Raw genomic sequence first — 23847 nt, 5'->3', positions numbered from 1 at the left:
AAGGATTAACGTCTAATTCTGACATGAGACTGAAAACTGGTAGTGAAAGATTGGCCTGCTTACTGGCTCTTCTCCACCACAAACACACACGCACTGGGTTTCCGTTAGCTGTTAATAGACTGTTTTTTAAAAACATTTTTTAAAAGTAGATAAATAAAATTGCAGCCGGACAAACCGGGAGAAGAAGAACAAATCCCATTGTTAGCCTATTAATTGATGGAAACACCAGCCGATGAAAATACTTTAGACTGGGCATGCTTACCGGTCTATGGTGGAATTAAATTGCCGCGTGTGTACAGTATATTCGTTATGTAGTCAAATCTTTTTCATCACACGTGTACGGCATACAGAGCCTTTGAGTGGAAAATCTGTCAGACAGCGTGAGAGCTGCTGCTACAGCATCTCAAACAGCAAATACATACAGTGCCTTGCAAAAGTATTCATCCCTTGGCGTTTTTTCTATTTTGCTGTAATTTAAATTGATTTTTATTTGGATTTCATGTAATGGACATACACAAAATAGTCAAAATTGGTGTAGTGAAATGAAAAAAATTATAAAAAAATAAAAACGGAAAACTGGTTTGTGCATATGTATTCACCCCCTTTGCTATGAAGCCTCTAAATAAGATCTGGTGCGACCAATTACCTTCAGAAGTCACACAATTAGTTAAATAAAGCCCACCTGTGTGCGATCTAAGTGTCACATGATCTCCGTATATATACACCTGTTCTGAAAGGCCCCAGAGTCCGCAACACCACTAAGGAAGGGGCACCACCAAGCAAGCGGCACCATGAAGACCAGGGAGCTCTCCAAACAGGTCAGGGACAAAGTTGTGGAGAAGTACAGATCGGGTTGGGTTATAAAAAAATATCTGAATCTTTGAACGTCCCACAGAGCACCATTTAAATCCATTATTAAAAGATTGAAAGAATATGGCACCACAACAAACCTGCTAAGAGATGGCCGCCCAACAAAACTCACGGACCAGGCAAGGAGGGCATTAATCAGAGAGGCAACAAAGAGACCAAAGATAACCCTGAAGGAGCTGTAAAGCTTCACAGTAGAAATTGGAGTATCTGTCCATAGGACCACTTTAAGCCGTACACTCCACAGAGCTGGGCTTTACGGAAGAGTGGCCAGAAAAAAAAGTAATTACTTAAGGAAAATAATAGGCAAACAAGTTTGGTGTTCACCAAAAGGCATGTGGGAGACTCCCCAAACATATGGAAGAAGGTACTCTGGTCAGATGAGACTAAAATGTAGCCTTTTGGCCAGCAAGGAAAATTCTATGTCTGGCGCAAACCCAACAGCTCTCATCACCCCGAGAACACCATCCCCACAGTGAAGCATGATGGTGGCAGTATCATGCTGTGAAGATATTTTTCATCGACTGGGAAACTGGTCAGAATTTAAGGAATGATGGATGGCGTTAAATACAGGGAAATTCTTGAGGGAAACCTGTTTGTCTTCCAGAAATTTGAGACAATGACCTTATGCATACTGCTATAGCAACATTCGAGTGGTTTAAGGGAAAACATTTAAATGTCTCGGAATGGCCTAGTCAAAGCTCAGACCTCAATCCCATTGAGAATCTGTGGTATTGATGATACAACCCCCCCCCCAAAAAAACTATTTTAATTCCACGTTTAAGGAAACAAAATAGGAAAAATGCCAAGGGGGTGAATACTTTCGCAAGCCGCTGTAGGCAACGGAAGGCAGGCTACTTGATTCCGTATGTGTTATTTCATAGTTTTGATGTCTTCACTATTATTCTACATTCTATTATTCTCAATTTCAAACGGATATTTTCATCTGCCGCATGAAACCGCTCGTATGTGCAGTGAGCTTTTGACAACAGTGTTTTCCCACCAATTGCATTAAGGAACGAACATTCGTACGTAGCCTACTTCCTTGTGCACATTGCTGCGCTTATAATGTGAAGAAATAATAGTTGATCAACATTTTAAGCTAAACATTTTGATCTGCTGCTTTAAACTCATTGCTTTAAATGTTTTTATTTTTTGATGTAGCCTAGGCCTACTGGTTGTATGAATTTGGGATCTATCGTTCCACAACTGTCCCAGAGTCTGTTCAGAATAGGCTATTTCTTTCTCGGCAATCTGACCAATAGAATTGTTCAAATGTTCTACTTTGCGGACAGTAGCTTGACATAGGCTAGTGATGTTGCTGTTCGTTATTGGTGTTGTTGGCACAGGAAAAGTAAATGTGGCAGTTATTCTAAGGTCTTCAAAGTGCGCACCAGAATTCGGTAAGAAGGACCACACATCGTTGCATCCTCAAGTTGCATGTTCTGTTAATATGATTTACCATCATCTACATGTGATTTCTGTCACCCTGAGCACTGTGGGTGGGTGCCCTAATCAGGTTACGCACCCAATGCATATGGGTCCAGTACATTTCTGAAATGTCCATTAAATTAAAATGCTGCCGGTCAAATGTCCAGGGCCACGGAAACCCTGACACGCGCACACACACACACACACACCATAGCAGGCGATTATGGTGGGAACGCTCTGATGCACAGGAAGCACATCTTACTCCCTGTCACATCAGTGATATATTCCAGTGACCCCTTTACACACACACACTTTCTGTCTTTTCCCCTCCAGCATAGAAGAAAATCAGAGGTTTAGTCTTATCCTTTTAGCATCTCCTCATTTCTCCTGTTCTCTACACATAGACACTCACCACAGAGCAAGATATACTGTTTATTTATATCCTTTGGCGTTAGGGCTGTTTGCTATGGCTTTCTGTTATAACATTATGTCATAGATAGACTACATGACCAAAAGTATGTGGACATCGAACATCTCATTCCAAAAGCATGGGCATTAATATGGAGTTGGTCCCCCCCCTTTGCTACTATAACAGACTCCACTCTTCTGGGAATGATTTCTACTAGATGTTGGAACATTGCTGCGGTGACTTGCTTCCATTAAGCCTCAAGACCATTTGTGAGGTCTGGTGCTGATGTTCGGCGAGTAGGCCTGGCTCACAGTCGACGTTCCAATTCATCCCAAAGGTGTTCGATGGGGTTGAGTTCAGGGCTCTGTGCAGGCCAAGAAGTTCTTCATCACCGATTTCGACAAACCATTTCTGTATGGACCTCGCTTTGTGCACAGGGCATTGTCATGCTGAAACAGGAAAAGGACTTCCCCAAACTGTTGCCACAAAGTTGGAAGAATTGTTTAGAATGTCATTGTATGCTGTAACATTAAGATTTCCCTTCACTGGAACTAAGCGGCCTAGCCCAAACTATGAAAAACAGCCCCAGACCATCATTCTTCCTCCACCAAAACTTTACAGTTTGCACTATGCATTGGGGCAGGTTGCATTCTCCTGGCATCCACCAAACCCAGATTTGTCCGTTGGACTGCCAGATCACTCTAGAGAACGCGTTTCCACTGCTCAAGAATCCAATGACGGCACTCCAGCCGACAACTTGGCATTGATCTTGGGCTTGTTTGCGGCTGCTTGGCCATGCATACAGATTTCATGATTCTCCCGACGAACAGTTCTTGTGCTGACATTGCTTCCAGAGGCAGTTTGGAACTCGGTAGTGAGTGTTGCAACCAAAGACAGACAATTTTTACGTTGCTACGCGCTTCAGTACCCGGCGGTCCTGTTCTGTTATCTTGTGTGGCTTACCACTTCGCTGCGAGCCATTGTTGCTCCTAGACGTTTCCACTTCACAATAACAGCACTTACAGTTGACCGGAGCAACTCTAGCAGGGCTGAAATTTGACGAACTGACTTGTTGGGAAGGTGGCATCCTATGTCGGTGCCATGTTGAAAGTCACCGAGCTCGTCAGTAAGGCCATTCTACTGCCAACGTACACTACCGTTCAAAAGTTTGGGGTCACTTAGAAATGTCCTTGTTTTTGAAAGAAAAGCAAAAAAAATGTCCATTAAAATAACATTAAATTGATCAGAAATACAGTGTAAACATTGTTAATGTTGTAAATGACTATTGTAGCTGGAAACGGCAGATTTTTTTATAAAATATTTCTACATAGGCGTAAAGAGGCCCATTATCAGCAACCATCACTCCTGCGTTCCAATGGCACGTTGTGTTAGCTAATCCAAGTTTATCATTTTAAAAGGCTAATTGATCATTAGAAAACCCTTATGTTAGCACAGCTGAAAACTGTTGTGCAGATTTAAAGAAGCAATACAACTGGCCTTCTTTAGACTAGTTTGTGGGTTCGATTTTAAAGTCCCAAAATGTCCAGAAACAAATAACATTCTTCTGAAACTCATCAGTCTATTCTTGTTCTGAGAAATTAAGGCTTTTCCATGTGAGAAATTGCCAAGAAGCTGAAGATCTCGTACAATGCTATATACTACTCCCTTCACAGAACAGCGCAAACTGGCCCTAACCAGAATAGAAAGGGGAGTGGGAGGCCCCGGTACACAACTGAGCAAGAGGACAAGTACATTAGAGTGTCTAGTTTGAGAAACAGATGCCTCACAAGTCCTCAACTGGCAGTTTCATTAAATAGTACCCGCAAAACACCAGTCTCAACATCAACAGTGAAGAGGCGACTCCATCTCAATTATTTCATCAAACAGCTCCCTTAAAGCATCAGAAAAGCTCACTATAGTTGATTTTGTTAAAACACATAAGGTGTGTCTGTATAACAACAACAAAAATACACGTTAAGAACTTATGACCAATATTTGTTGTCGGGGACAGCCACAGTGTCTACACTAGTATGTCCTTCAGCTGGCAGAGACAAAGGAAACCCTTCTCTCAACCCACCCCTCCCCCCTCTCTCCTTGTGCACACTGTGATCAATTAATTATCTTTATCGCTCTCCCCTTTCTATTTCTCGCTCTCTCTCTCGCCCTCTTTATTTCCCCTCTCTCTCCATTGCGCTCTCCGTCCCTCTCCCTCATCTCAATTCAATTACATTCAAAGGGCCTTTCTTTATTGTCATGGGAAACGTGTTTGCATTGCCATATCAAGTGAAATAAACAAACGTGAGAACACCAAACAATATTAACAAAAAACTATAAGAAATGAAAAGTTAACATTGCTCTCTCTCTCTCTCTCTCTCTCTCTCTCACACTCTCTCTCCAGGACAATGAGCTGGAGAAGATCACTAGGAGGTTTACCATTGAGCTGGCCAAGAAAGGCTTCATCGGTAAGTGTGACTGTGTGCCTCACACAGTCTTACGTAGCCAGTTGTCCCCTATGATCCTGTATGCTAATGACTGTGACGTGTTAAAACACATAGAGATGTCTCTCCCTTACATGTAATAATAGTGATGGGGTAGTAGACCCATCTTCCAGTCAGTCAGCCCCCCCCCCCCCCCCCCATCTCTGTTTTCCAGCTGTTGGGGACCCGGGAACACATGAGAATGTCCCTCGCTACATACCACACCCTGTTTATACCACAGAGAGTCTGGTATTTAGACATGTCTCTCTCTCTGCCATCAGGGTATAGTGGGCATTCAGAAACCTCCAGTCAGCCACTGTACAGTATTAAACATATAGTAAGCATATACTGTAGAAACTAACTAGTTGGTGTATATTTAGAATATGTAAGTAGGGTTGCAAATTTTGGGGAATATTCAAAGGTGGAAACTTTCAAAGGGAATTAATGGGAATATATGGGAATTAACCAAAATATATAATTATAATTATTATTATTAATACTGTTTAAATGTATATATTTATAATATCATATGGAGACAGAAACAAAAGCATTTTACCTTATTATAAGTAGACATAATTGGAAATGATTAAACCATTTAGTTTAATTGAACTTTAATTAAATGATTTGACTCTTCACATGGAATGATCACCAATGATCCATCGCATCGCCCAAAAACGTTTTCAACATACATCTGTAAAATGATAGTCTAGAAACTAAAGCTTTGGTTGTCTTCCTCTCAGGCTTCCATGTCTTCTCTCTGGACCTCCTCAATGTCCACCTCTTGAACATCAGACTCTGAGGCCTCATCTTCACTGTCACTTTCTAACCTTGTTGAGGATGGCTCGTTTTCAGGCTCAAAAAGCCAAAAATTTGCATGGATGGCCACCAATTTTTCAACCCAAACAAGGACCAGTTGCGCTCTAAGGCTGCTGATGTTGGTGGGATTTGGAGGATGATGGAGGCAACAGGGGAAAGAGTCTCAGATCCTCAAAGTCCCTTCCACCAGGTGGCTGATGAGATATGTTGGCAGGACTGCCATATTGCATCTCCATGCCAAAGCCCTTGCTCGGAAGTGTACTTCATCAGACTGCCAAGAACCTGGCCCTCATCCAAGGCCAAGGTGGCGAGACACGGTAGTGATGACACCATAGGCTTTGATTTCTGCACCAAACAGGATGCTCTTGCCAGCGTACTTGGGGTCCAACATGAACGCTGCGGCGTGTATGGGCTTCAGACAGGGGTCTTCACGCTTTTTGATGTATTTCAGAATTGTAGTTTCCTCTGCTTGGAGCAACAGTGAAGTGGGCAGGGCATTACGGATTTCTTCTCTTACATCTGCAAGCAGAGTCTGAACATCAGACAGGATGGCATTGTCTCCCTCAATTGGTGCAATGGCTACTGCTATAGGTTTCAGGCTGCTTACCACTCTCCCAAAATACATCATCCAGGAGGGTCCTCTTGATGGGGCTGTCCATTTCGGCAGACTGTGATATGGCAATTTCTTGGAGAGACTCCTTCCCCTCCAGGAGACTGTCAAACATGATGACAACACCACCCCAACGGGTGTGACTGGACAGCTTCAATGTGGTGCTCTTATTCTTCTCACTTTGCTTGGTGAAGTAAATTGCTGCTATATCTTGATGACCCTTCACATACCTAACCATTTCCTTGGCTCTCTTGTAGAGTGTATCCATTGTTTTCAGTACCATGATGTCATTGAGGAGCAGATTCAATGCATGAGCAGCACAGCCAATGGGTGTGATGTGAGGGTAGAACTCCTCCACTTTAGACCAAGCATCCTTCATGTTCACAGCATTGCCTGTTACCAGTGAAAATACCTTCTGTGGTCCAAGGTCATTGATGACTGTCTTCAGCTCATCAGCAATGTAGAGACCGGTGTGTCTGTTTTCACTTGTGTCTGTGCTCTTGTAGAATACTGGTTTAGGGGTGGAGATGATGATGTTAATTATTGCTTGCCCACGAACAATCGACCACCCATCAGAGATGATTGTAATACAGTCTGCTTTCTCTATGATTTGCTTCACCTTCACTTGAACTCTGCATCCAGCAAATTAGTAGATTAAGCATGTCTGGTTGGAGGGGTGTATGCTGGGCGAAGAACATTCAGAAATCTCTTCCAATACACATTGCCTGTGAGCATCAGAAGTGAACCAGTTGCATACACAGCTCGAGCAAGGCATTCGTCAGCATTTCTCTGACTACGTTGCTCCATTGAGTAAAAAAAAACTTCTGATTCCAGAAGGACCATGAACGATAAGGTGTCTGATTCATCATTTTTACCTTGAATAGAAGTAGAGGGACTGTTGTCAGAGGTTGCTTGTTGTGAGCGGTGAGGGAACTTTATGCACTTGGCCAGATGATTCTGCATCTTTGTTGCATTCTTCACATATGATTTGGCACAGTATTTGCAAATGTACAAAGCTTTTCCTTCTACATTAGCTGCAGGGAAATGTCTCCACACATCAGATAGTGCTCGTGGCATTTTCCTGTAAAGATTAGAAATGTTTTTGTAAAAAACAAAATAATACAATTCCATGTACAGATAAATAGCTAAGCAGTTAGATTAAACAACTCCTTTGTAAAGATGATAAATGTTTTAAAATGGAACATGTATGGAAACAGGTGAATTAACACTCCTCAGTTAGCAGGCTCCAAGCTAAAACCTACATGGCAGTAAAACCTAACTAGCAGAAATGATTAACAAGTTCTAAATTAATTAAACACACGTTGATGTAGGCTACTATTTACTAGTTAACAAAATATAATGTATGTCATATAAAATATATTCACCCCATCCAGTATTGTAATCAAAACTTTCCAGAAAGCATGTAGTCCTAGGCTCAGACAGTATAGTAGTGTGGGCTCAATAGCATCTCCATCGTGTGCAAGATCTTGAGAATCAGCTTTACATGAGATGGAAGAGTGCACTGTGCATGCAGAGGGTTGCAATTCCATTGAATTCTGGATAGTTTAACCAAAATATGTCAGAAGACCAAGAGTTGCCTATGTGTATCCCACAAAAAATGTTCACTGTTAAAAGCTAACTTTTTGGATGAATTTAAGCAAAATTCCCCAAATTCCGGAAACTTACCAGAAGATTTCCAACCCTTTGCAACCCTATGTACAAGTATAGAGATGTATTAATACGTTTATCTCAAACATGTGTAGTGTGTGATTGTGTATGTTTGTGAGCAAAAAAAGCTGTGTGTGCGCGTACGTACGGGAGAGAAATATGTAGGGTGTGTACATGCTCCCCTTCCTCACATATACCTTTACTCCCCTTCCCCCTCCTCCCCTTAGGGCCAGGTATTGATGTGCCTGCTCCTGACATGAGCACCGGAGAGAGAGAGATGTCCTGGATCGCTGACACATACGCCAACACCATTGCACACACTGTGAGTTACCACACACACACACTGATCCCAACACGACCAAAGTCATTATTGTGTAGTGTTTGGCCATTCATTCCCATACTGAGCTCAGAGTAACCTATGGCCAGTCAGTGCCTCACAGGGCATATGTGGTCACTCTTTCTCTGTCTAAATCCCTCCCCCTCTCTCTGTTTTTGTCTCTCCAGTTCTCCTTCCACTACAGTAATAAAGACCCTTAGTTGGAGTTTGCAGGGTGTGTAGAGGGAGACTGATTACAACTCTCAGGCCCTCTGCGCTCCATCTACAAATTACATAACATAAAAAAAAACGACTCATTATGTGATTAGCGAATCCTCACAGAGCCTTGCTCAGGCCGATCCCCCCGAACACTCCATATACAGTGCCTTAGGAAAGTATTCAGACCCTTTGACTTTTTCCATGTTTTGTTACATTACAGCCTTATTCTATAATTGATTAAATTGTTTTTATCCCCTCATCAATCTACACACTATACCCCATAACGACAAAACAAAAACAGGTTTTTATACATTTTTGCTAATGTATATAAAATAAATATATATATATCACATTTACATAAATATATAAATAAACCCTTTACGCAGTACTTTGGCAGTGATTACAGCCCCAAGTTTTCTTGGGTATGACGCCACAAGCGTGGCACACCTGTATTTGGGGAGTTTCTCCCATTCTTCTCTGCAGATCCTCTCAAGCTCTGTCAGGTTGGAAGGAGAGCGTTGCTGTACAGCTATTTTCAGGTCTCTTCAGAGATGTTAGATCGGGTTCAAGTCCGGGATCTGGCTGGGCCACTCAAGGACATTCAGGGACTTGTCCTTAAGCCACTCTTGCTTTGTCTTGGCTGTGTGCTTAGGGTTGTTGTCCCGTTGGAAGGTGAACATTTGCCCCTGTCAGGTTCTGAGCGCTCTGGATCAGGTTTTCATCAAGGAACTCTCTGTACTTTGCTCCGTTCAACTTTCCCTCAAACCTGACTAGTCTCCCGGCCCCTGAAAAACATCCCCTCAGCATGATGCTACCACCACCATGCTTCACCATAGGGATGGTGCCAGGTTTCCTCCAGATGTGAGTTCAATCTTGGTTTCATCAGACCAGAGAATATTGTTTCTCATGGTCTGAAAGTCTTTAGGTGCCTTTTGGCAAACTCCAAGCGGGCTGTCGTGACTTTTAATGAGGAGTGGCTTTCGTCTGGCCACTCAGGTTCTTGGTTAGCTCCCTGACTAAGGCCCTTCTCCCCCGATTGCTCAGTTTGGCCGGGCGGCCAGAGCTAGGAAGAGTCTTGGTGGTTCCAAACTTCTTCCATTTAGGAATGATGGATGGCCACTGTGTTCTTGGGGATCTCCAATATTGCAGAATTATTTTGGTACCCTTCCCCAGATCTGTGCCTTGACGCAATGCTGTCTCGGAGCTCTACGGACAATTCCTTTGACCTCATGGTTGAGTTTTTGCTCTGACATGCACTGTTAACCTTTATATAGCCAGGTGTGTGCCTTTCCAATTCATTTTTGATTTAATTAGGCATGTCAGTTAAGACGTGCGCCGCCCTATGGGACTCCAACCCACGGCCGGTTGTGATACAGCCTGGATTGAACCAGGGTCTGTAGTGATGCCTCTATCACAGAGATGCAGTGCCTTAGACCACTGCGCTACTCGGGAGCCCAAATCATGTCCAATCAATTGAATTTACCACAGGTGGAATTATGTTGTAGTATTTATCGCATGGATAACCAATGAAAACAGGATTCACCTGAGCTCAATTTTGAGTCTCATAGCAAAGGGTCTAAATACTTATTTGAATGAGGTATTTCTTTTTTAATTTGTAATTTTAATACATTTTCAATAATGTCAAAATACCTGTTTTACAATAAGCCTGTAATGTAACATAATGTGGGAAAAAATCAATGGGTCTGAATACTTTTCGAAGGCACTGTACTTATAGTTCTGATGTTTTACCCCCAGAGCAGTGTGGGTACCGAAGTTCTGTAGTCTGGTCCACAGAGCAGTATGGGTATTGTGGTTCAGTAGTCGGGACCAAGGGTAGTATGGGTACTCTCATAATTATGCTAAGGTTCTATCTGACAGTTTGACAAATGGCCAACAGATGTAATCCAATTAAACATATGCTCTAATGTGTGTGTCTCTGTGTGTGCCTCTGGGAATGTCTATGTGTGTGCAGGACATCAACGCCCACGCATGTGTGACAGGGAAACCCATCAGCCAGGGCGGTATTCACGGTCGGATCTCAGCCACCGGTCGCGGAGTGTTCCATGGCATTGAGAACTTCATCAACGAGGCTTCCTACATGAGCATGCTGGGCCTGAACCCCGGCTTCCAGGACAAGACATTCATAATCCAGGTACACACACCGACACATACACACATACGTGCACGCATATGCACACTACACGCATATACTTTTATTTTGATGACAAACCCACCACTGGTGTGCATGGCCAAAGAGCTCTATTTTCATGTCATCTGACCATAGGACGGGTTCCGATCCAAGTGCCAATGCCGTTTAGCAAACTCCAGGCGTTTACATTTGATGGATTACATGAAAATGGAGGTCTTTGGCCACGCACGCCAGTAGTGGGTTTGGTGTCTACATAAGGATGCATATGCAGAAAACAACCCTATACCGACACTTAGAATTAGTGGTGGTGACTCGAGGAACCCTGGAGATCCTCAATCCTCATATTTTCACCTTGGGTTTGTTGAGGGGATCTTGGAGGAACCTTGAATGGTTTGATGTAACAATGGGTTCTAGAAGGGACCCTGGAGTGAAGGCATGGCCTAGTAGGGGCTTGGCTTTTTTTTGGCCACCAACTAGAGAAAATGTAATTCCAGGAATCTGTTCTGCTGTCTTGTCATCTAGATGTTAAGGTTGAACACTGACAGTTTAGTAGTTTCAATGAGCTAATAGAGGTGTATGAGCTCCTCAAATCCCAAATTTGGAATAGTTGCCACTTTATTACTATGTAATCAACAATATTATTAATGTAGTAGAATATGTAATATGTATAAATATTCAAGTAATGTTTTAGGTAGCAGTGTACAAATTTAACATGATGAACAGGAATTACATTTACGCTAACAGGTGTCCAGAAATAGCTACCTGAAAGCCACGCCTCTGAATTTGGGGATGACCAGTGAGATATACCTGCTGGAGCACGTGCTACGGGTGGGTGTTGTTATGGTGAGGTGTGGGGGGAGATAAGGTGGAGCTTTACCTAGCAAAGACTTATAGATGACCTGGAGCCAGTGGGTCTGGCGACGAATATGTAGCGAGAGCCAGCCGACGAGAGCATACAGGTCGCAGTGGTGGGTGGTATATTGGGCTTTGGTGACAAAACGGATGGCACTGTGATAGACTGCATCCAGTTTGCTGAGTAGAGTGTTGGAGGCTATTTTGTAAATGACATCGCCCGAAGTCGAGGATCAGAAGGATAGTCAGTTTTATGAGGGTATGTTTGGCAGCGTGAGTGAAGGAGGCTTTGTTGCGAAATAGGAAGCTGATTATAGATTTAATTTTGGATTAGAGATGCTTGATATGAGTCTGGAAGGAGAGTTTACAGTCTAGCCAGACACCTGTGTATTTGTAGTTGTCCACATATTCTAAGTCAGAACTGTCCAGAGTAGTGATGATAGTCGGGCGGGCAGGTGCAGGCAGCGATTGGTTGAAGAGCATGCATTTAGTTTTACTAGCGTTTAAGAGCAGTTGGAGGCCACAGAAGGAGTGTTGTGTGGCATTGAAGCTCGTTTGGAGGGTTGTTAACACAGTGTCCAAAGAAGAGCCAGATGTATACAAAATGGTGTCGTCTGTGTAAAGGTGGATCAAGGACTCACCCGCAGTAAGAGCGGCATCATTGTTATATACATAGAAAAGAGTCGGCCCGAGAATTGAACCCTGTGGTAACCCCATAGAGACTGCCAGAGGTCCGAACAACAGGCCCTCCGATTTGACACACTGAACTCTATCTGAGAAGTAGTTGGTGAACCAGGCGAGGCAGTCATTAGAGAAACCAAGGCTGTTGAGTCTGCCGATAAGAATACGGTGATTGACAGAGTCGAAAGCCTTGGCCAAGTCTATGAAGATGGCTGCACAGTACTGTCTTTTATCGATGGCGGTTATGATATCGTTTAGCACTTTGCGCGTGGCTGAGGTGCACCAGTGACCAGCTCGGAAACCGGATTGCACAGCGGAGAAGGTACTGTGGGATTGAAAATGGTCAGTGATCTGTTTGTTAACTTGGCTTTTGAAGACTTTAGAAAGGCAGAGCCGGATGGATATAGGTCTGTAACAGTTTGGGTCTAGAGTGTCACCCCCTTTGAAGAGGGGGATGACCCCGGCAGCTTTCCAATCTTTGGGAATCTCAGACGATACGAAAGAGAGGTTGAACAGACTAGTAATAGGGGTTGCAACAATGGCGGCAGATAATTTTAGAAAGAGAGGGTCCAGATTGTGTAGCCCAGCTGATTTGTACGGTCCAGGTTTTGCAGCTCTTTCAGAACATCTGCTATCTGGATTTGGGTGAAGAAGAAGCTGGGAGGCTTGGGCAAGTAGCTGCAGGGGATGCGGAGCTGTTGTCCTGGGTTGGGGTAGCCAGGAGGAAAGCATGGCCAGCTGTAGAGAAAGGCTTATTGAAATTCTTGATTATCGTGGATTTATCAGTGGTGTTTCCTAGCCTCAGTGCAGTGGGCAGCTGGGAGGAGGTGCTCTTATTCTCCATGGACTTTACAGTGTCCCAGAACTGTTTGGAGTTAGAGCTATAGGATGCAAATTTCTGTTTGAAAAAGGTAGCCTTTGCTTTCCTAACTGACTGTGTGTATTGGTTCCTGGCTTCCCTGAAAAGTAAATGGCGGGGACTATTCGATGCTAATGCAGTACGCCACAGGATGTAAACACAGGATGTAAACTGTTGCACTCAGCATTTTTTGGCAGGGCAGGCACTTTGCGGATTCTTGATGTTTAGTTGTAGAACTGTTTATCTGTTTTACTTTTTACTGTTTTACTTAAATTATTTATTTTAACATACATTCGTTAAAAGACTCTTGAATATACACTACCGTTCAAAAGTTTGGGGTCAGTTAGAAATGTCCTTGTTTTTGAAAGAAAAGCACATTTTCTCCCCATTAAAATAACATCAAATTGATCAGAAATACAGTGTAGACATTGTTAATGTTGTAAATGACTATTGTAGCTGGAAACGGCTGATTTTTTTATGGAATAACTACATAGGCGTACAGAGGCCCATTATCAGTAACCATCACTCCTGTGTTCCAATGGCACGTTGTGTTAGCTAATCCTAGTTTATCATTGAATTTTTTTTAAATTATCCTTTATTTAAAAGGCTAATTGATCGTCAGTATACCCTTTTGCAATTATGTTAGCACAGCTGAAAACGGTTGTGCTGATTAAAGATTTAACTGGCCTTCTTTAGACTAGTTGAGCATCTGGAGCATGGTTCGATTACAGACTCAAAATGACCAGAAACAAAGAACTTAATTCTGAAATTCATCAGTCTATTCTTGTTCTGAGAAATGAAGGCTATTCCATGCGAGTTATTGCCAAGAAACTGAAGATCTCGTACAACGTTGTGTACTAACTACTCCCTTCACAGAACAGCGCAAACTGGCCCTAACCAGAATAGAAGGAGGAGTGGGAGGCCCTGAGCAAGAGGACAGGTACATTAGTGTATAGTTTGAGAAACAGACGCCTCACATATCCTCAACTGGCAGCTTCATTAAATAGTACCCGCAAAACACCAGTCTCACCATCAGCAGTGAAGAGGCGACTCCGGGATGCTAGCCATCTAGGCAGAGTTGCAAAGAAAAAGCCATATCTCAGACTAGCCAATAAAAAGAAAATATTAAGATGGGATAAAGAACACAGACACTGGACAGAGGAAGATTGGAAAAAAGTGTTTTGGATAGACAAATCTAAGTTTGAGGTGTTCGGATCACAAAAAAGGACATTTGTGAGACGTAGAACAAATGAAAAGATGCTGGAGGAGTGCTTGACGCCATCTGTCAAGGATGGTGGAGGCAATGTGATGGTCTGGAGGTGCTTTGGTGGTGGTAAAGTGGGAGGTTTGTACAAGGTAAAAGGGATCTTGAAGAAGGAAGGCTATCACTCCATTTTGCAACGCCATGCCATACATACCCTGTGGATGGCCCTTAATTGGAGCCAATTTCCCCCTAAAACAAGACAATGACCCAAAGCACAGCTCCAAACTATGCAATTACTATTTAGGGAAGAAGCTGTCAGCTGGTATTCTGTCTAAAATTGAGTGGCCAGCACAGTCACCGGATCTCAACCCTATTGAGCAGTTCTGGGAGCTGCTTGACCGTATGGTACATAATAAGTGCCCATCAAGCCAATCCAATTTGTGCGAGGTGCTTCAGGAAGCATGTGGTGGAATCTCTTCAGATTACCTCAACAAATGAACTAGAATGCCAAAGGTCTGCAAGGCTGTAATTGCTGCAAATGGAGGACTCTTCGATGAAAGCAAAGTTTGAAGGACACAATTATTATTTCAATAAAAAATCATTATTTATAACCTTGTCAACGTCTTGACTATATTCACTATTTATTTTGCAACTCATTTCATGTATGTTTTCATGGAAAACAAGGACATTTTTAAGTGTCCCCGAGCTTTTGAACGGTAATAAAATAAAATGTATTTGTCACATACACATGGTTAGCAGATGTTAATGCAAGTGTAGCGAAATGCTTGTGCTTCTAGTTCCGACAGTGCAGTAATAACCAACGAGTAATCTAACCTAACAATTCCAAAACTACTACCTTATACACACAAGTCGAAAGGGATAAAGAATATGTACATGAAGCATACACCCCCGCCCTTCTTCTTCCCAGAGAGGTCTTTATATCTTTCGGAGCGATACATGAAGAAGCCCGGACCTGACTATACACACACACACGCAGACGCACACACACACACTTGCAGGCCCCATGGCCTTGTCCTCTTTCCTGGAAGCCTGTCTATAATTATCACCCTTTCCCTGTAATGAGCTGCGGAGAGTGTACGACAAGGTATGTGTTTGTGTGTAGGTCACTCAGTGTAAGGGTGAATGTACTACCGATTAAGTTAGGATGAAAGTTAATGGCAACAGCAGTAGAGATCTGTTGATATACTCACATCTCGCCTTGGTGCCTGATGTACAGACTGACTGACTAAACAGAGAGAGGTTGGAGGTGAGGAATGTCTGTTTGTGTGTAGTGGTTGCAGGGAGAGGGGTGAGGTGGAGAGAGCTCACCCTGTGCCCTGCCTATCTAGTGTGTGTGTGTGTGTGTGATTAGATTTTCTGGGAGATTTAGTGAGTACGCAGATCTGTAATGTCGTCATGTATCTAGCAGATGACAGAGAGAGTTGAGGAAAGGAGTGGTCAGATTTATACTGCAACAAAGGAGAGGATAACTGAGAGAAACGGAAGTGAGGATAATGGAGGGATAGACGGAGGAAAGGAGCTGATCTCTGAGTATTTATAGACGTCGGCCACTGCTGCTGTGGACACACACGCCTCTCAACTACAGTATCTATTGTGCAGGGCTTATAGCAGCGTTATATACTCGTCATAGTTAAAGCCACATTTCCCAGTTGTACCAGGTTTGGATAATATTTGATATTACCTGGTTTCAGTCCTCTCGCTCTGCTTATTTGCTGTTTCAGTTCATTAGCTAGTAATCTGTGGCTGTGGCTTCTGCAGTGACAGAGGGGGGCCACATGGGGGCACTAGTGTCATGTGTATGTAGTGGAGCTGAGATCAGGCCTGGTCGGGTGTTTCTGCGCAGGTGGTGGTAGTGATGACGACAATGATAATGATTTCTCTCCCTTTCTGTCATCATTAGGGCTTTGGTAATGTGGGTCTCCACTCCATGCGGTACCTCCACAGGTATGGTGCTAAGTGTGTGGGCATCGCTGAGTATGACGGCAGCATCTACAACCCAGAGGGCATTGACCCCAAGCAGCTGGAGGACTACAAACTGGTAAAAATACTATTTTACTCTCCTGCATTCTCTCTCTCTCTTCTTCTTTCTGTTTACCCCCCTTCCTCTCTTCCTCCCTCTCTTGCTCTGAATATGAGCTGGCCAAAGGCTTCCTCTCTCTCTCTCATACTTACCTGTGTCTTTGCATGTCTGTGCGCAGCAACATGGTACGATCGTAGGTTTCCCCGGGGCTCAGCCATACGAGGGCAGCCTCCTGGAAGCGCAGTGTCACATCCTGATCCCTGCCGCCAGCGAAAAGCAGCTCACACGCAACAACGCCCACAGAATCAAGGCCAAGGTACTACATTACAGACAACACCCCTATCTAAACTACACTATGCACAATACCCTATATTTTCCTCTCAAGTTTAAACTACACTACTCACAGTCCTCTGCTCTAGCCAGTGTTGTTGTTTGTTCTAGATCATTGCTGAGGGAGCCAACGGCCCAACCACACCCGACGCTGACAAGATCTTCCTAGAGAACAAAGTCATGGTCATCCCTGTAAGAACACACACACACACGAATAAAACACACATTTGCATGTTAAGGCGTCATGCACACATTCACAGTGTCTGCAGTTCTCTCATTAACCAATCAAGAAGCTGAAGACTCACTCAACAATCCCAGACAGAGACATTTATCTGTTTACCCTCCTGTGTGTGTTTCTCCCTCCCCCAGGACATGTACCTGAACGCCGGTGGTGTGACAGTGTCCTACTTTGAGTGGCTCAAGAACCTGAACCATGTCAGCTATGGACGTCTCACCTTCAAATACGAGAGAGACTCCAACTACCATCTCCTCAGTAAGTCCTGACCTCTTACCTCTGACCCACACAGCCACCTTCTCACCTTCCAATACAAGAGAGATTCCCACTGCTACCTATATATATATTTTATTTTTATTTATTTAACTAGGCAAGTCAGTTAAAAACAAATTCTTATTTTCAATGACGGTCTAGGAACAGTGGGTTAACTGCTTTGTTCATGGGCAGAATGACAGATTTTTACCTTACCTGCCCAACACTCTAACCACTAGGCTACCTGCCGCCCCAATATATAGTACATCCTGACTCCTGACACTTGTTAAATCAAACTTTATTAGAATTGCATTTAAAAAATCTTGATACATTTTAGAGCACACGTTTTGAAACAAAATGAAACACTTATTGCTGGGGAAATTCACAGGGACCACCACCTTTTGCTTTAAGCAAATTTATCATTGGGAAAGTGATAAACTATAACCAAAGCAAGATAATGATGATGGTGAGCTCTTATGAATGCATTTTTCATACAAGCTCAAAAAACAAACATTAAAAGGTAGAAAATACCACAGATAAGAAATACATGAAATACGGTGAGAGGAACAGCAGGCTTTAGCATAATTGTTCATCAAATTATACATCCCGTAAAATAATGTTTCTCATCTGATCTGCCCTGGAATGTTCAGTGCTTCCCTTTTCCTCCTTCAACCTCTTCCTTTATTTCACCCTTTATGTCTTCCTCTTTTATGTCTTCCTCTTTTATGTCCTCGCTCTCTCTTTTCCTCTGCTCTCCTCTTTCCTCAATGCCTAGCTCTGCCATTTTCTCCTCGACACGCTCACTCGCCTCGACACGCTTGCTCTCGACACTCTTTCTCACTCTGTCGCTCAAGGCTGGGAAATCATTTGGGAAGATCATTAACGTCTCACTATTACCCTGCACCATGATTATCCCAGTATCATACACATTTATAGTGCCTGCCTTCGTTTTCAGTTGTTTGCCATCTTGAATTTTTCTCCACTGTTTTCCCTCAGGATAGTGTTTCAGTATTTCCTCTTCCCATGTAGAACCGTTTGTTGTGTAGAAAATGAGGTTGCACGGAGCCTGTTTTTTTTCATCACGATATAAAGTCTCTGGATTTTCATGCAAAATTTCTCTTTTTTCTTTTTTCTTTTCATCTGTCATCCCCTCAGGGTAGGGGACGAGGGGGGGCAAATTGTTCAGTTGTTTTACCTCTGCCATTTCTAGATGTGGCAACTAGATTTCCTTTGACTCTTTGTTTACTACCACCTGTAATAAAGATGTTAATGTATTTATTATCTAGGTCACTCATTAACAACATATTCTCTTTCACAAAATAGCCAGGTTAAATATTAGGAGCAGGGCCCTGTATTTCCTTGACTAATATTGGAAGTCTTTCATCTGTACTCACTCTGGAGCTGTGTGTCCGCTTTCTGATCTCGTCTCTCTGTCTGTAGAGGATCTGTGTTCGTTCAGTTCTGAAGACTTTTCCTCTTCCTTTAACAACCTCGGTGTAGCAGGAGATACAGTACTGTGTCCTCTCTTGGAAATTGTTTCCGTTTTTTACTGAAAAGATGACCTCAAAACAAGTGTAACTGGCGATCTTTCCGTTGGTCACTCCCGTATATAACGGAGGTTAAGGTGACGTGCCAGGTAGAATGACAGATACGCCTTTCTGACGTTGAGGTCTCAACTGAATGAAAACGATATCTGAAATGTGTGAGTGAACCCAGAGGAAACTTCAGGGATGAATGTTGATCGATTGGATATACTTGAAAATACGATGGTTGCCAATGATCAGGTTACATTGCTACATTGCTGTCTAACTATTTCTCTCTATCCCTCGCTCTCTCTCTCTGTCAGTGTCCGTTCAGGAGAGTTTGGAGAGGAAGTTTGGAAAACAGGGAGGACCAATCCCCATTGTCCCCACCGCTGACTTCCAGGCCAGAGTCGCTGTGAGCACACACACACACACACACACACACACACACACACACACACACACACACACACTCACTCACAACCTATGTGGTATGGAAGTGATGTGGTGTGTTGGCAGTTTGGTAACACATCTTTCCTTCCTCTCTCCACTCCAGGGTGCTTCTGAGAAGGACATTGTTCACTCTGGCCTGGCCTACACCATGGAGAGATCTGCCAGGGTAAGAGTGTGAGCGTGCTTACATGTATACGTGTGTGTGTGTGTGTGTCTGCGTGTGTTTGTGAGGTTAGTGCCGATGAGTCAGATCCTAGAATTTAATCATATGTTCTCTATGAGACAGACTGTGATAATGACAATGCCCCCGCCCTGGCCCGGGGCACCTCTCAATCACACCACCATGTGTCTGTGTATGTTTGTCAGTGTGTGTGACTGGTTTTGCCAGTGTAACTGGTATCTAACTAGTGTTTGTGTGTTTTTGTCCCCCTGCAGCAAATCATGCGTACGGCCAGTAAGTACAACCTAGGTCTGGACCTGCGGACGGCTGCGTACGTCAACGCCATCGAGAAGGTGTTCAAGGTCTACAACGAGGCCGGCATCACCGTCACATAATCACCCTATCAAAGTCAGATCCCACCCATACTGCCCTGCTATTGGTTCCACCGCTTCCCCATTGCCCAATCTGCCTTTAGAACAATTGAACATTTACATTAGAGATCCCCGCCTCCCCTTCGTACACACGCACACAGACACACATGCATACACACACACACTGAAACATACTGTTTTCTGTGTCCCATGACCTCGCCGTATCTCATTATCATGACGGTAACTCAGTATTTCTGTATCGTTTTGTTTCCGTATTGTCGTTCAGTTATTTGTGTATTGTGAAAGGAGCAGGTTGTAGCAGGAAGCAAGCTATGCTGAGAGAGATTCAAGACAACCCCCCCCCCGCAAACTTTACTATCTGAGTTCAATGTCTGTCTTTTTGTCTTGTTTGACCCTGGTGTTGCCATGGTTTCAGACCACAGCACTGGAGATGCCTCAGCTCTGACGGAGCTCTGACCTGAAGAGATGCACATACACCCCTATACTGTACTTTAGAAAAGGATATCGATTTAATGTTAACTTTAGACTTATACTTTTTTTTTTTTTAAGGGAAATAGTTTAAAACTTTATAACAGGGAAAGATGACATCATATGTGTTCCTCAGTTTTCCTCCCAGAGGTTAGAGGTCAGGGTCCGTATCCACAAAGCATCTCAGAAAAGGTCCTAGGAATCCTGTTATAACCTGTTTTAAGACACACAAAAAATCAGAATAAGTTTAAGACACTGCTCAGATGGGCCTCCCGAGTGGCGCAGAGGTCTAAGGCACAGCTTGAGGCGTCACTACAAAGCTGGGTTCGATCCCAGGCTGTGTCACAACCGGCCATGACCGGGAGTCCCATAGGGCGGCGCACAATTGGACCAGCGTCATCCGGGTTAGGGGAGGGCTTGGCCGGGGGGGGCTTTGATTGGCACATCGCGCTCTAGCGACTCCTTGTTGCGGGCCGGGTGCTTGCCGGCTGTCATCAGTTGAACAGTGTTTCTGCCGACACAGTGGTGCAGCTGGCTTCTGGGTTAAGCGGGTGGGTGTTAAGAGTGTGGTTTGGCGGGTTTATGTTTCGGCCTCGACCTTCATGTTTCGGACTCGACCTTCACCTCTCCTGAGGCGATGAGACAAGATCGAAATTGGGGAGAAAAAGGGGGTACAATACAAAACAAACAAAAAGGCACTGCTCAGACAAACTCTGAGCCAGGAGTAAAATCAACTCCTAAAACTTTTATCACGATGGTTTGAGGTTCTGCAAAGGAAAGATAGTGATGACGCTCATTGCCATTGTTGTAAATGATGGGGGAATAACCAATCACAATGAGGCATTGGCAGCTGTGAACTCTAAAGAGCACACACGTACATCAAATGTTGTAATGGTAAAACGTTTGATATCATTTTCATCCTGACACGATCACTTTGCTTATTTTTAATTATTGCCCAGTATGTTGGCATGCATAAAATAAATCAAATTGTAATCAAATTTTTATGGTTGTCAAAAGCTTTATTTGGACAATATTACCGTTATAGCAACACACACATTGTCACTCCCGTTTAACAACTCTAAATCGCTTTGGCACAGTAGGCATCAAGTCACTTGCCCATAATGTTTGAAAGGTCTGTCATTTTCATTGAACACAATCAAAGGTTGCATAAGCACTAGATGCCTACAGTTGCACAATTTATAGGGTTGCCCAATTTAGACATATTTTTTAACTATGTGAGGTTGCGTTCCAAATGGATAACTTGAAATAACTTGATGTAGGTCATTAAATAATCAAAAGGAAAATGTGTATATTTATTAGCGTAGTGGTTATAAATATTTAGGCATATCATGTGAAATCATTGTCAAAAGGGCAAGAGATACTGTTGATTGTAGGTCTAGATTATTTATGGATTGATGAAATATCAAAACGTTCTTTTAAAAACTCAAAAGCTATTGCAAATGACGCGGGAACCACTGACTGGCTGCATTTGTCTGTTATCAAGACACCTGCTGGTAACTCTTAACTGGTTAGGACAGCTTATGAGGTGTCCTAATTATCTGTCAACTAGGTGTGACTCTTATGACGAAAGAGGCTTCATGCATAGCTTTTATTTTCACTCATAATAGTAGGAGTGAAATATCTCTATTCTCAGCACTTATGACCAATTTTCAACTCTGAGACGCTTTGTTGATACGGGCCCCGGGCTCAGGGTTAGAGGTCAGGGGTTATGGTTAGCGTTCTGTGCTGAGGAACACTGGGTTCTACTGTGTTTGGTTGTTAGTAAAGTTCTACACCCTTCTGCACTACATCAGTCCCCCAACCTTCCCTGCCTACTGCTCCTGTCTTGTCCAATCTGACCCTCCTCCAAACCCCCCACCCCACTCTGAGCGAGAGAGTAGAGATACTCAATGGAACAAACGTTCTCCTTTTACTTCTCCAATAACCCGTTCATGCTCGCAAATGGAAATTGCTTTTGGAAATGTGTATTTCCTTTTTTGTTGTTGAAAACCAATAAAATGATGACAAAAACACAAGTGTGGCTTGACTGTGATGTATACGCGCAGTATGTGAGGTACAGACAGACAGAGACTAGTGCTGAAAGATGATAGGTGTTTTATTCATGTCCTATTAACTTTATACAGATCTCAGTTACAGTACAGTGTATGGGGTTGGTTGAGGGGAAGGAAGGTTTGTGGTTGAGGTATCCAGAGAACTCTTCAGGGGTGAGTGGAGAGATGGTAGAGTCCATGTAGGGATGGCGTGGGGAGTGGGGACATGGTATAGTCCAGGTCGGGGGATTATTTCAAAAGGCTCTTTCCAAAAGACTTGGCCTTGTCTGCAGCACTGTCCTTGGCTGCATTGGCTGCTACCCCTTTCACCGCATCAGTCACCATTTCACCAATACCTGGAGAAACAACCACATCATCAGACACCATTCCAACAATGCATACAAAGACATCGGACTCCCAACAGAATCATTATACAGCTTACACCTGGGTCGCATTCAGGAGGCTGCAACATACTGAATGTTGTAGATAGGAATTCAATGAATAGAGTTGACATTGTGGGTGTGTGTTTAGATCAGCGGTGTCAAACTCATTTTTCCCCGGGGGCCGCATTCTGTCTTCAACGAGGTCCGGAGGGTCACACTGAACATTAGTTATATTTCCTCGCCATCAAAATTAGCAAAAAACTGTCCCACTATCCATTGTTTTTGGAATTTTCGATGGTCCCTTACTGTCTAGCTTTCATTTCTGTGATTATTAGTGAGCTCTACACAGTCAATAAACTATGTGGGTCTATTATAATTTCCACACAGTTTGGATTTGGTTTTAGTTATTTGAAAGTATACTGAGTTACTTTCGTTTGACATCCCTGATCGAGACCCATACAGGTGAGGCTACATGACCGTGTTAGCATTGTAACTCAGAATAGACAGATCACCTTGATCTTTCTTTGGTTCCTTCGTTCCTCCTCCGATCATATCTCCCACCTTCCCCTTCACCACACCAGCTGGACAGAGGGAGAGAGAGAGAGAGAGAGGGGGCTGTCAAACATGCACCTTCTGTCTCGACATGAGACATTTGGTGGAATTAAATCGTATGTCTCGTTAGGGAGAATGTATCAGCTGGAACTCATGATGTGATGCCACAGAATCTTTGTTTATTTTTTCCCTTTCTGATAGAAATTAGCTCCTACACTTTTAAATCTAGACAAATCCAACTGAACATTTTGAAACATGAGCAGTGCCATAAAGTACAGATCCAAGATTTTTTTCTCTTCCTTATTTGATTTAAGAATGTTGTTGGCTCATCAACTGCAGATGCGCTTAAAATTCCAAAGTCCAGATTGAACATTTTGAAGGCTGATAACACAACAATGAACACTAAAATCAAAGCAAAACTGCATATTACTGCATATAAACATCATTTT

The 23847-nt window shown here is 43.3% G+C and overlaps 1 protein-coding gene and 1 long non-coding RNA gene across 2 annotated transcripts in view; one reads left to right on the top strand and one right to left on the bottom strand.

Annotated features, from left to right (window-relative positions):
* LOC139376616 (glutamate dehydrogenase, mitochondrial) overlaps nucleotides 1-22449 on the top strand; it is a 35777-nt gene extending 13328 nt beyond the window's left edge. The window contains exons 4-13 of the mRNA XM_071119395.1: nucleotides 5106-5169; nucleotides 8506-8600; nucleotides 10786-10965; nucleotides 16480-16617; nucleotides 16778-16915; nucleotides 17041-17121; nucleotides 17299-17422; nucleotides 19263-19354; nucleotides 19496-19558; nucleotides 19828-22449. Coding sequence (XP_070975496.1) covers nucleotides 5106-5169; nucleotides 8506-8600; nucleotides 10786-10965; nucleotides 16480-16617; nucleotides 16778-16915; nucleotides 17041-17121; nucleotides 17299-17422; nucleotides 19263-19354; nucleotides 19496-19558; nucleotides 19828-19947 — 1095 coding nt within the window. The 3' untranslated portion in view covers nucleotides 19948-22449. The remainder of the gene's footprint in view (nucleotides 1-5105; nucleotides 5170-8505; nucleotides 8601-10785; nucleotides 10966-16479; nucleotides 16618-16777; nucleotides 16916-17040; nucleotides 17122-17298; nucleotides 17423-19262; nucleotides 19355-19495; nucleotides 19559-19827) is intronic.
* On the bottom strand, nucleotides 17699-19271 carry LOC139376617 (uncharacterized). Its single transcript, XR_011627948.1, has 2 exons — nucleotides 18811-19271; nucleotides 17699-18668 (listed from the first exon to the last, which is right to left on the bottom strand). It is a non-coding gene; the product is annotated as an uncharacterized lncRNA (long non-coding RNA).
* Nucleotides 22450-23847: the final 1398 nt, after the last annotated feature.

This window comes from Oncorhynchus clarkii, chromosome 20 (genome assembly GCF_045791955.1).
Source record: "Oncorhynchus clarkii lewisi isolate Uvic-CL-2024 chromosome 20, UVic_Ocla_1.0, whole genome shotgun sequence".
Classification (NCBI taxonomy): Eukaryota; Metazoa; Chordata; class Actinopteri; order Salmoniformes; family Salmonidae; genus Oncorhynchus; species Oncorhynchus clarkii.
This window is presented reverse-complemented; position numbering and strand designations above follow the sequence as displayed.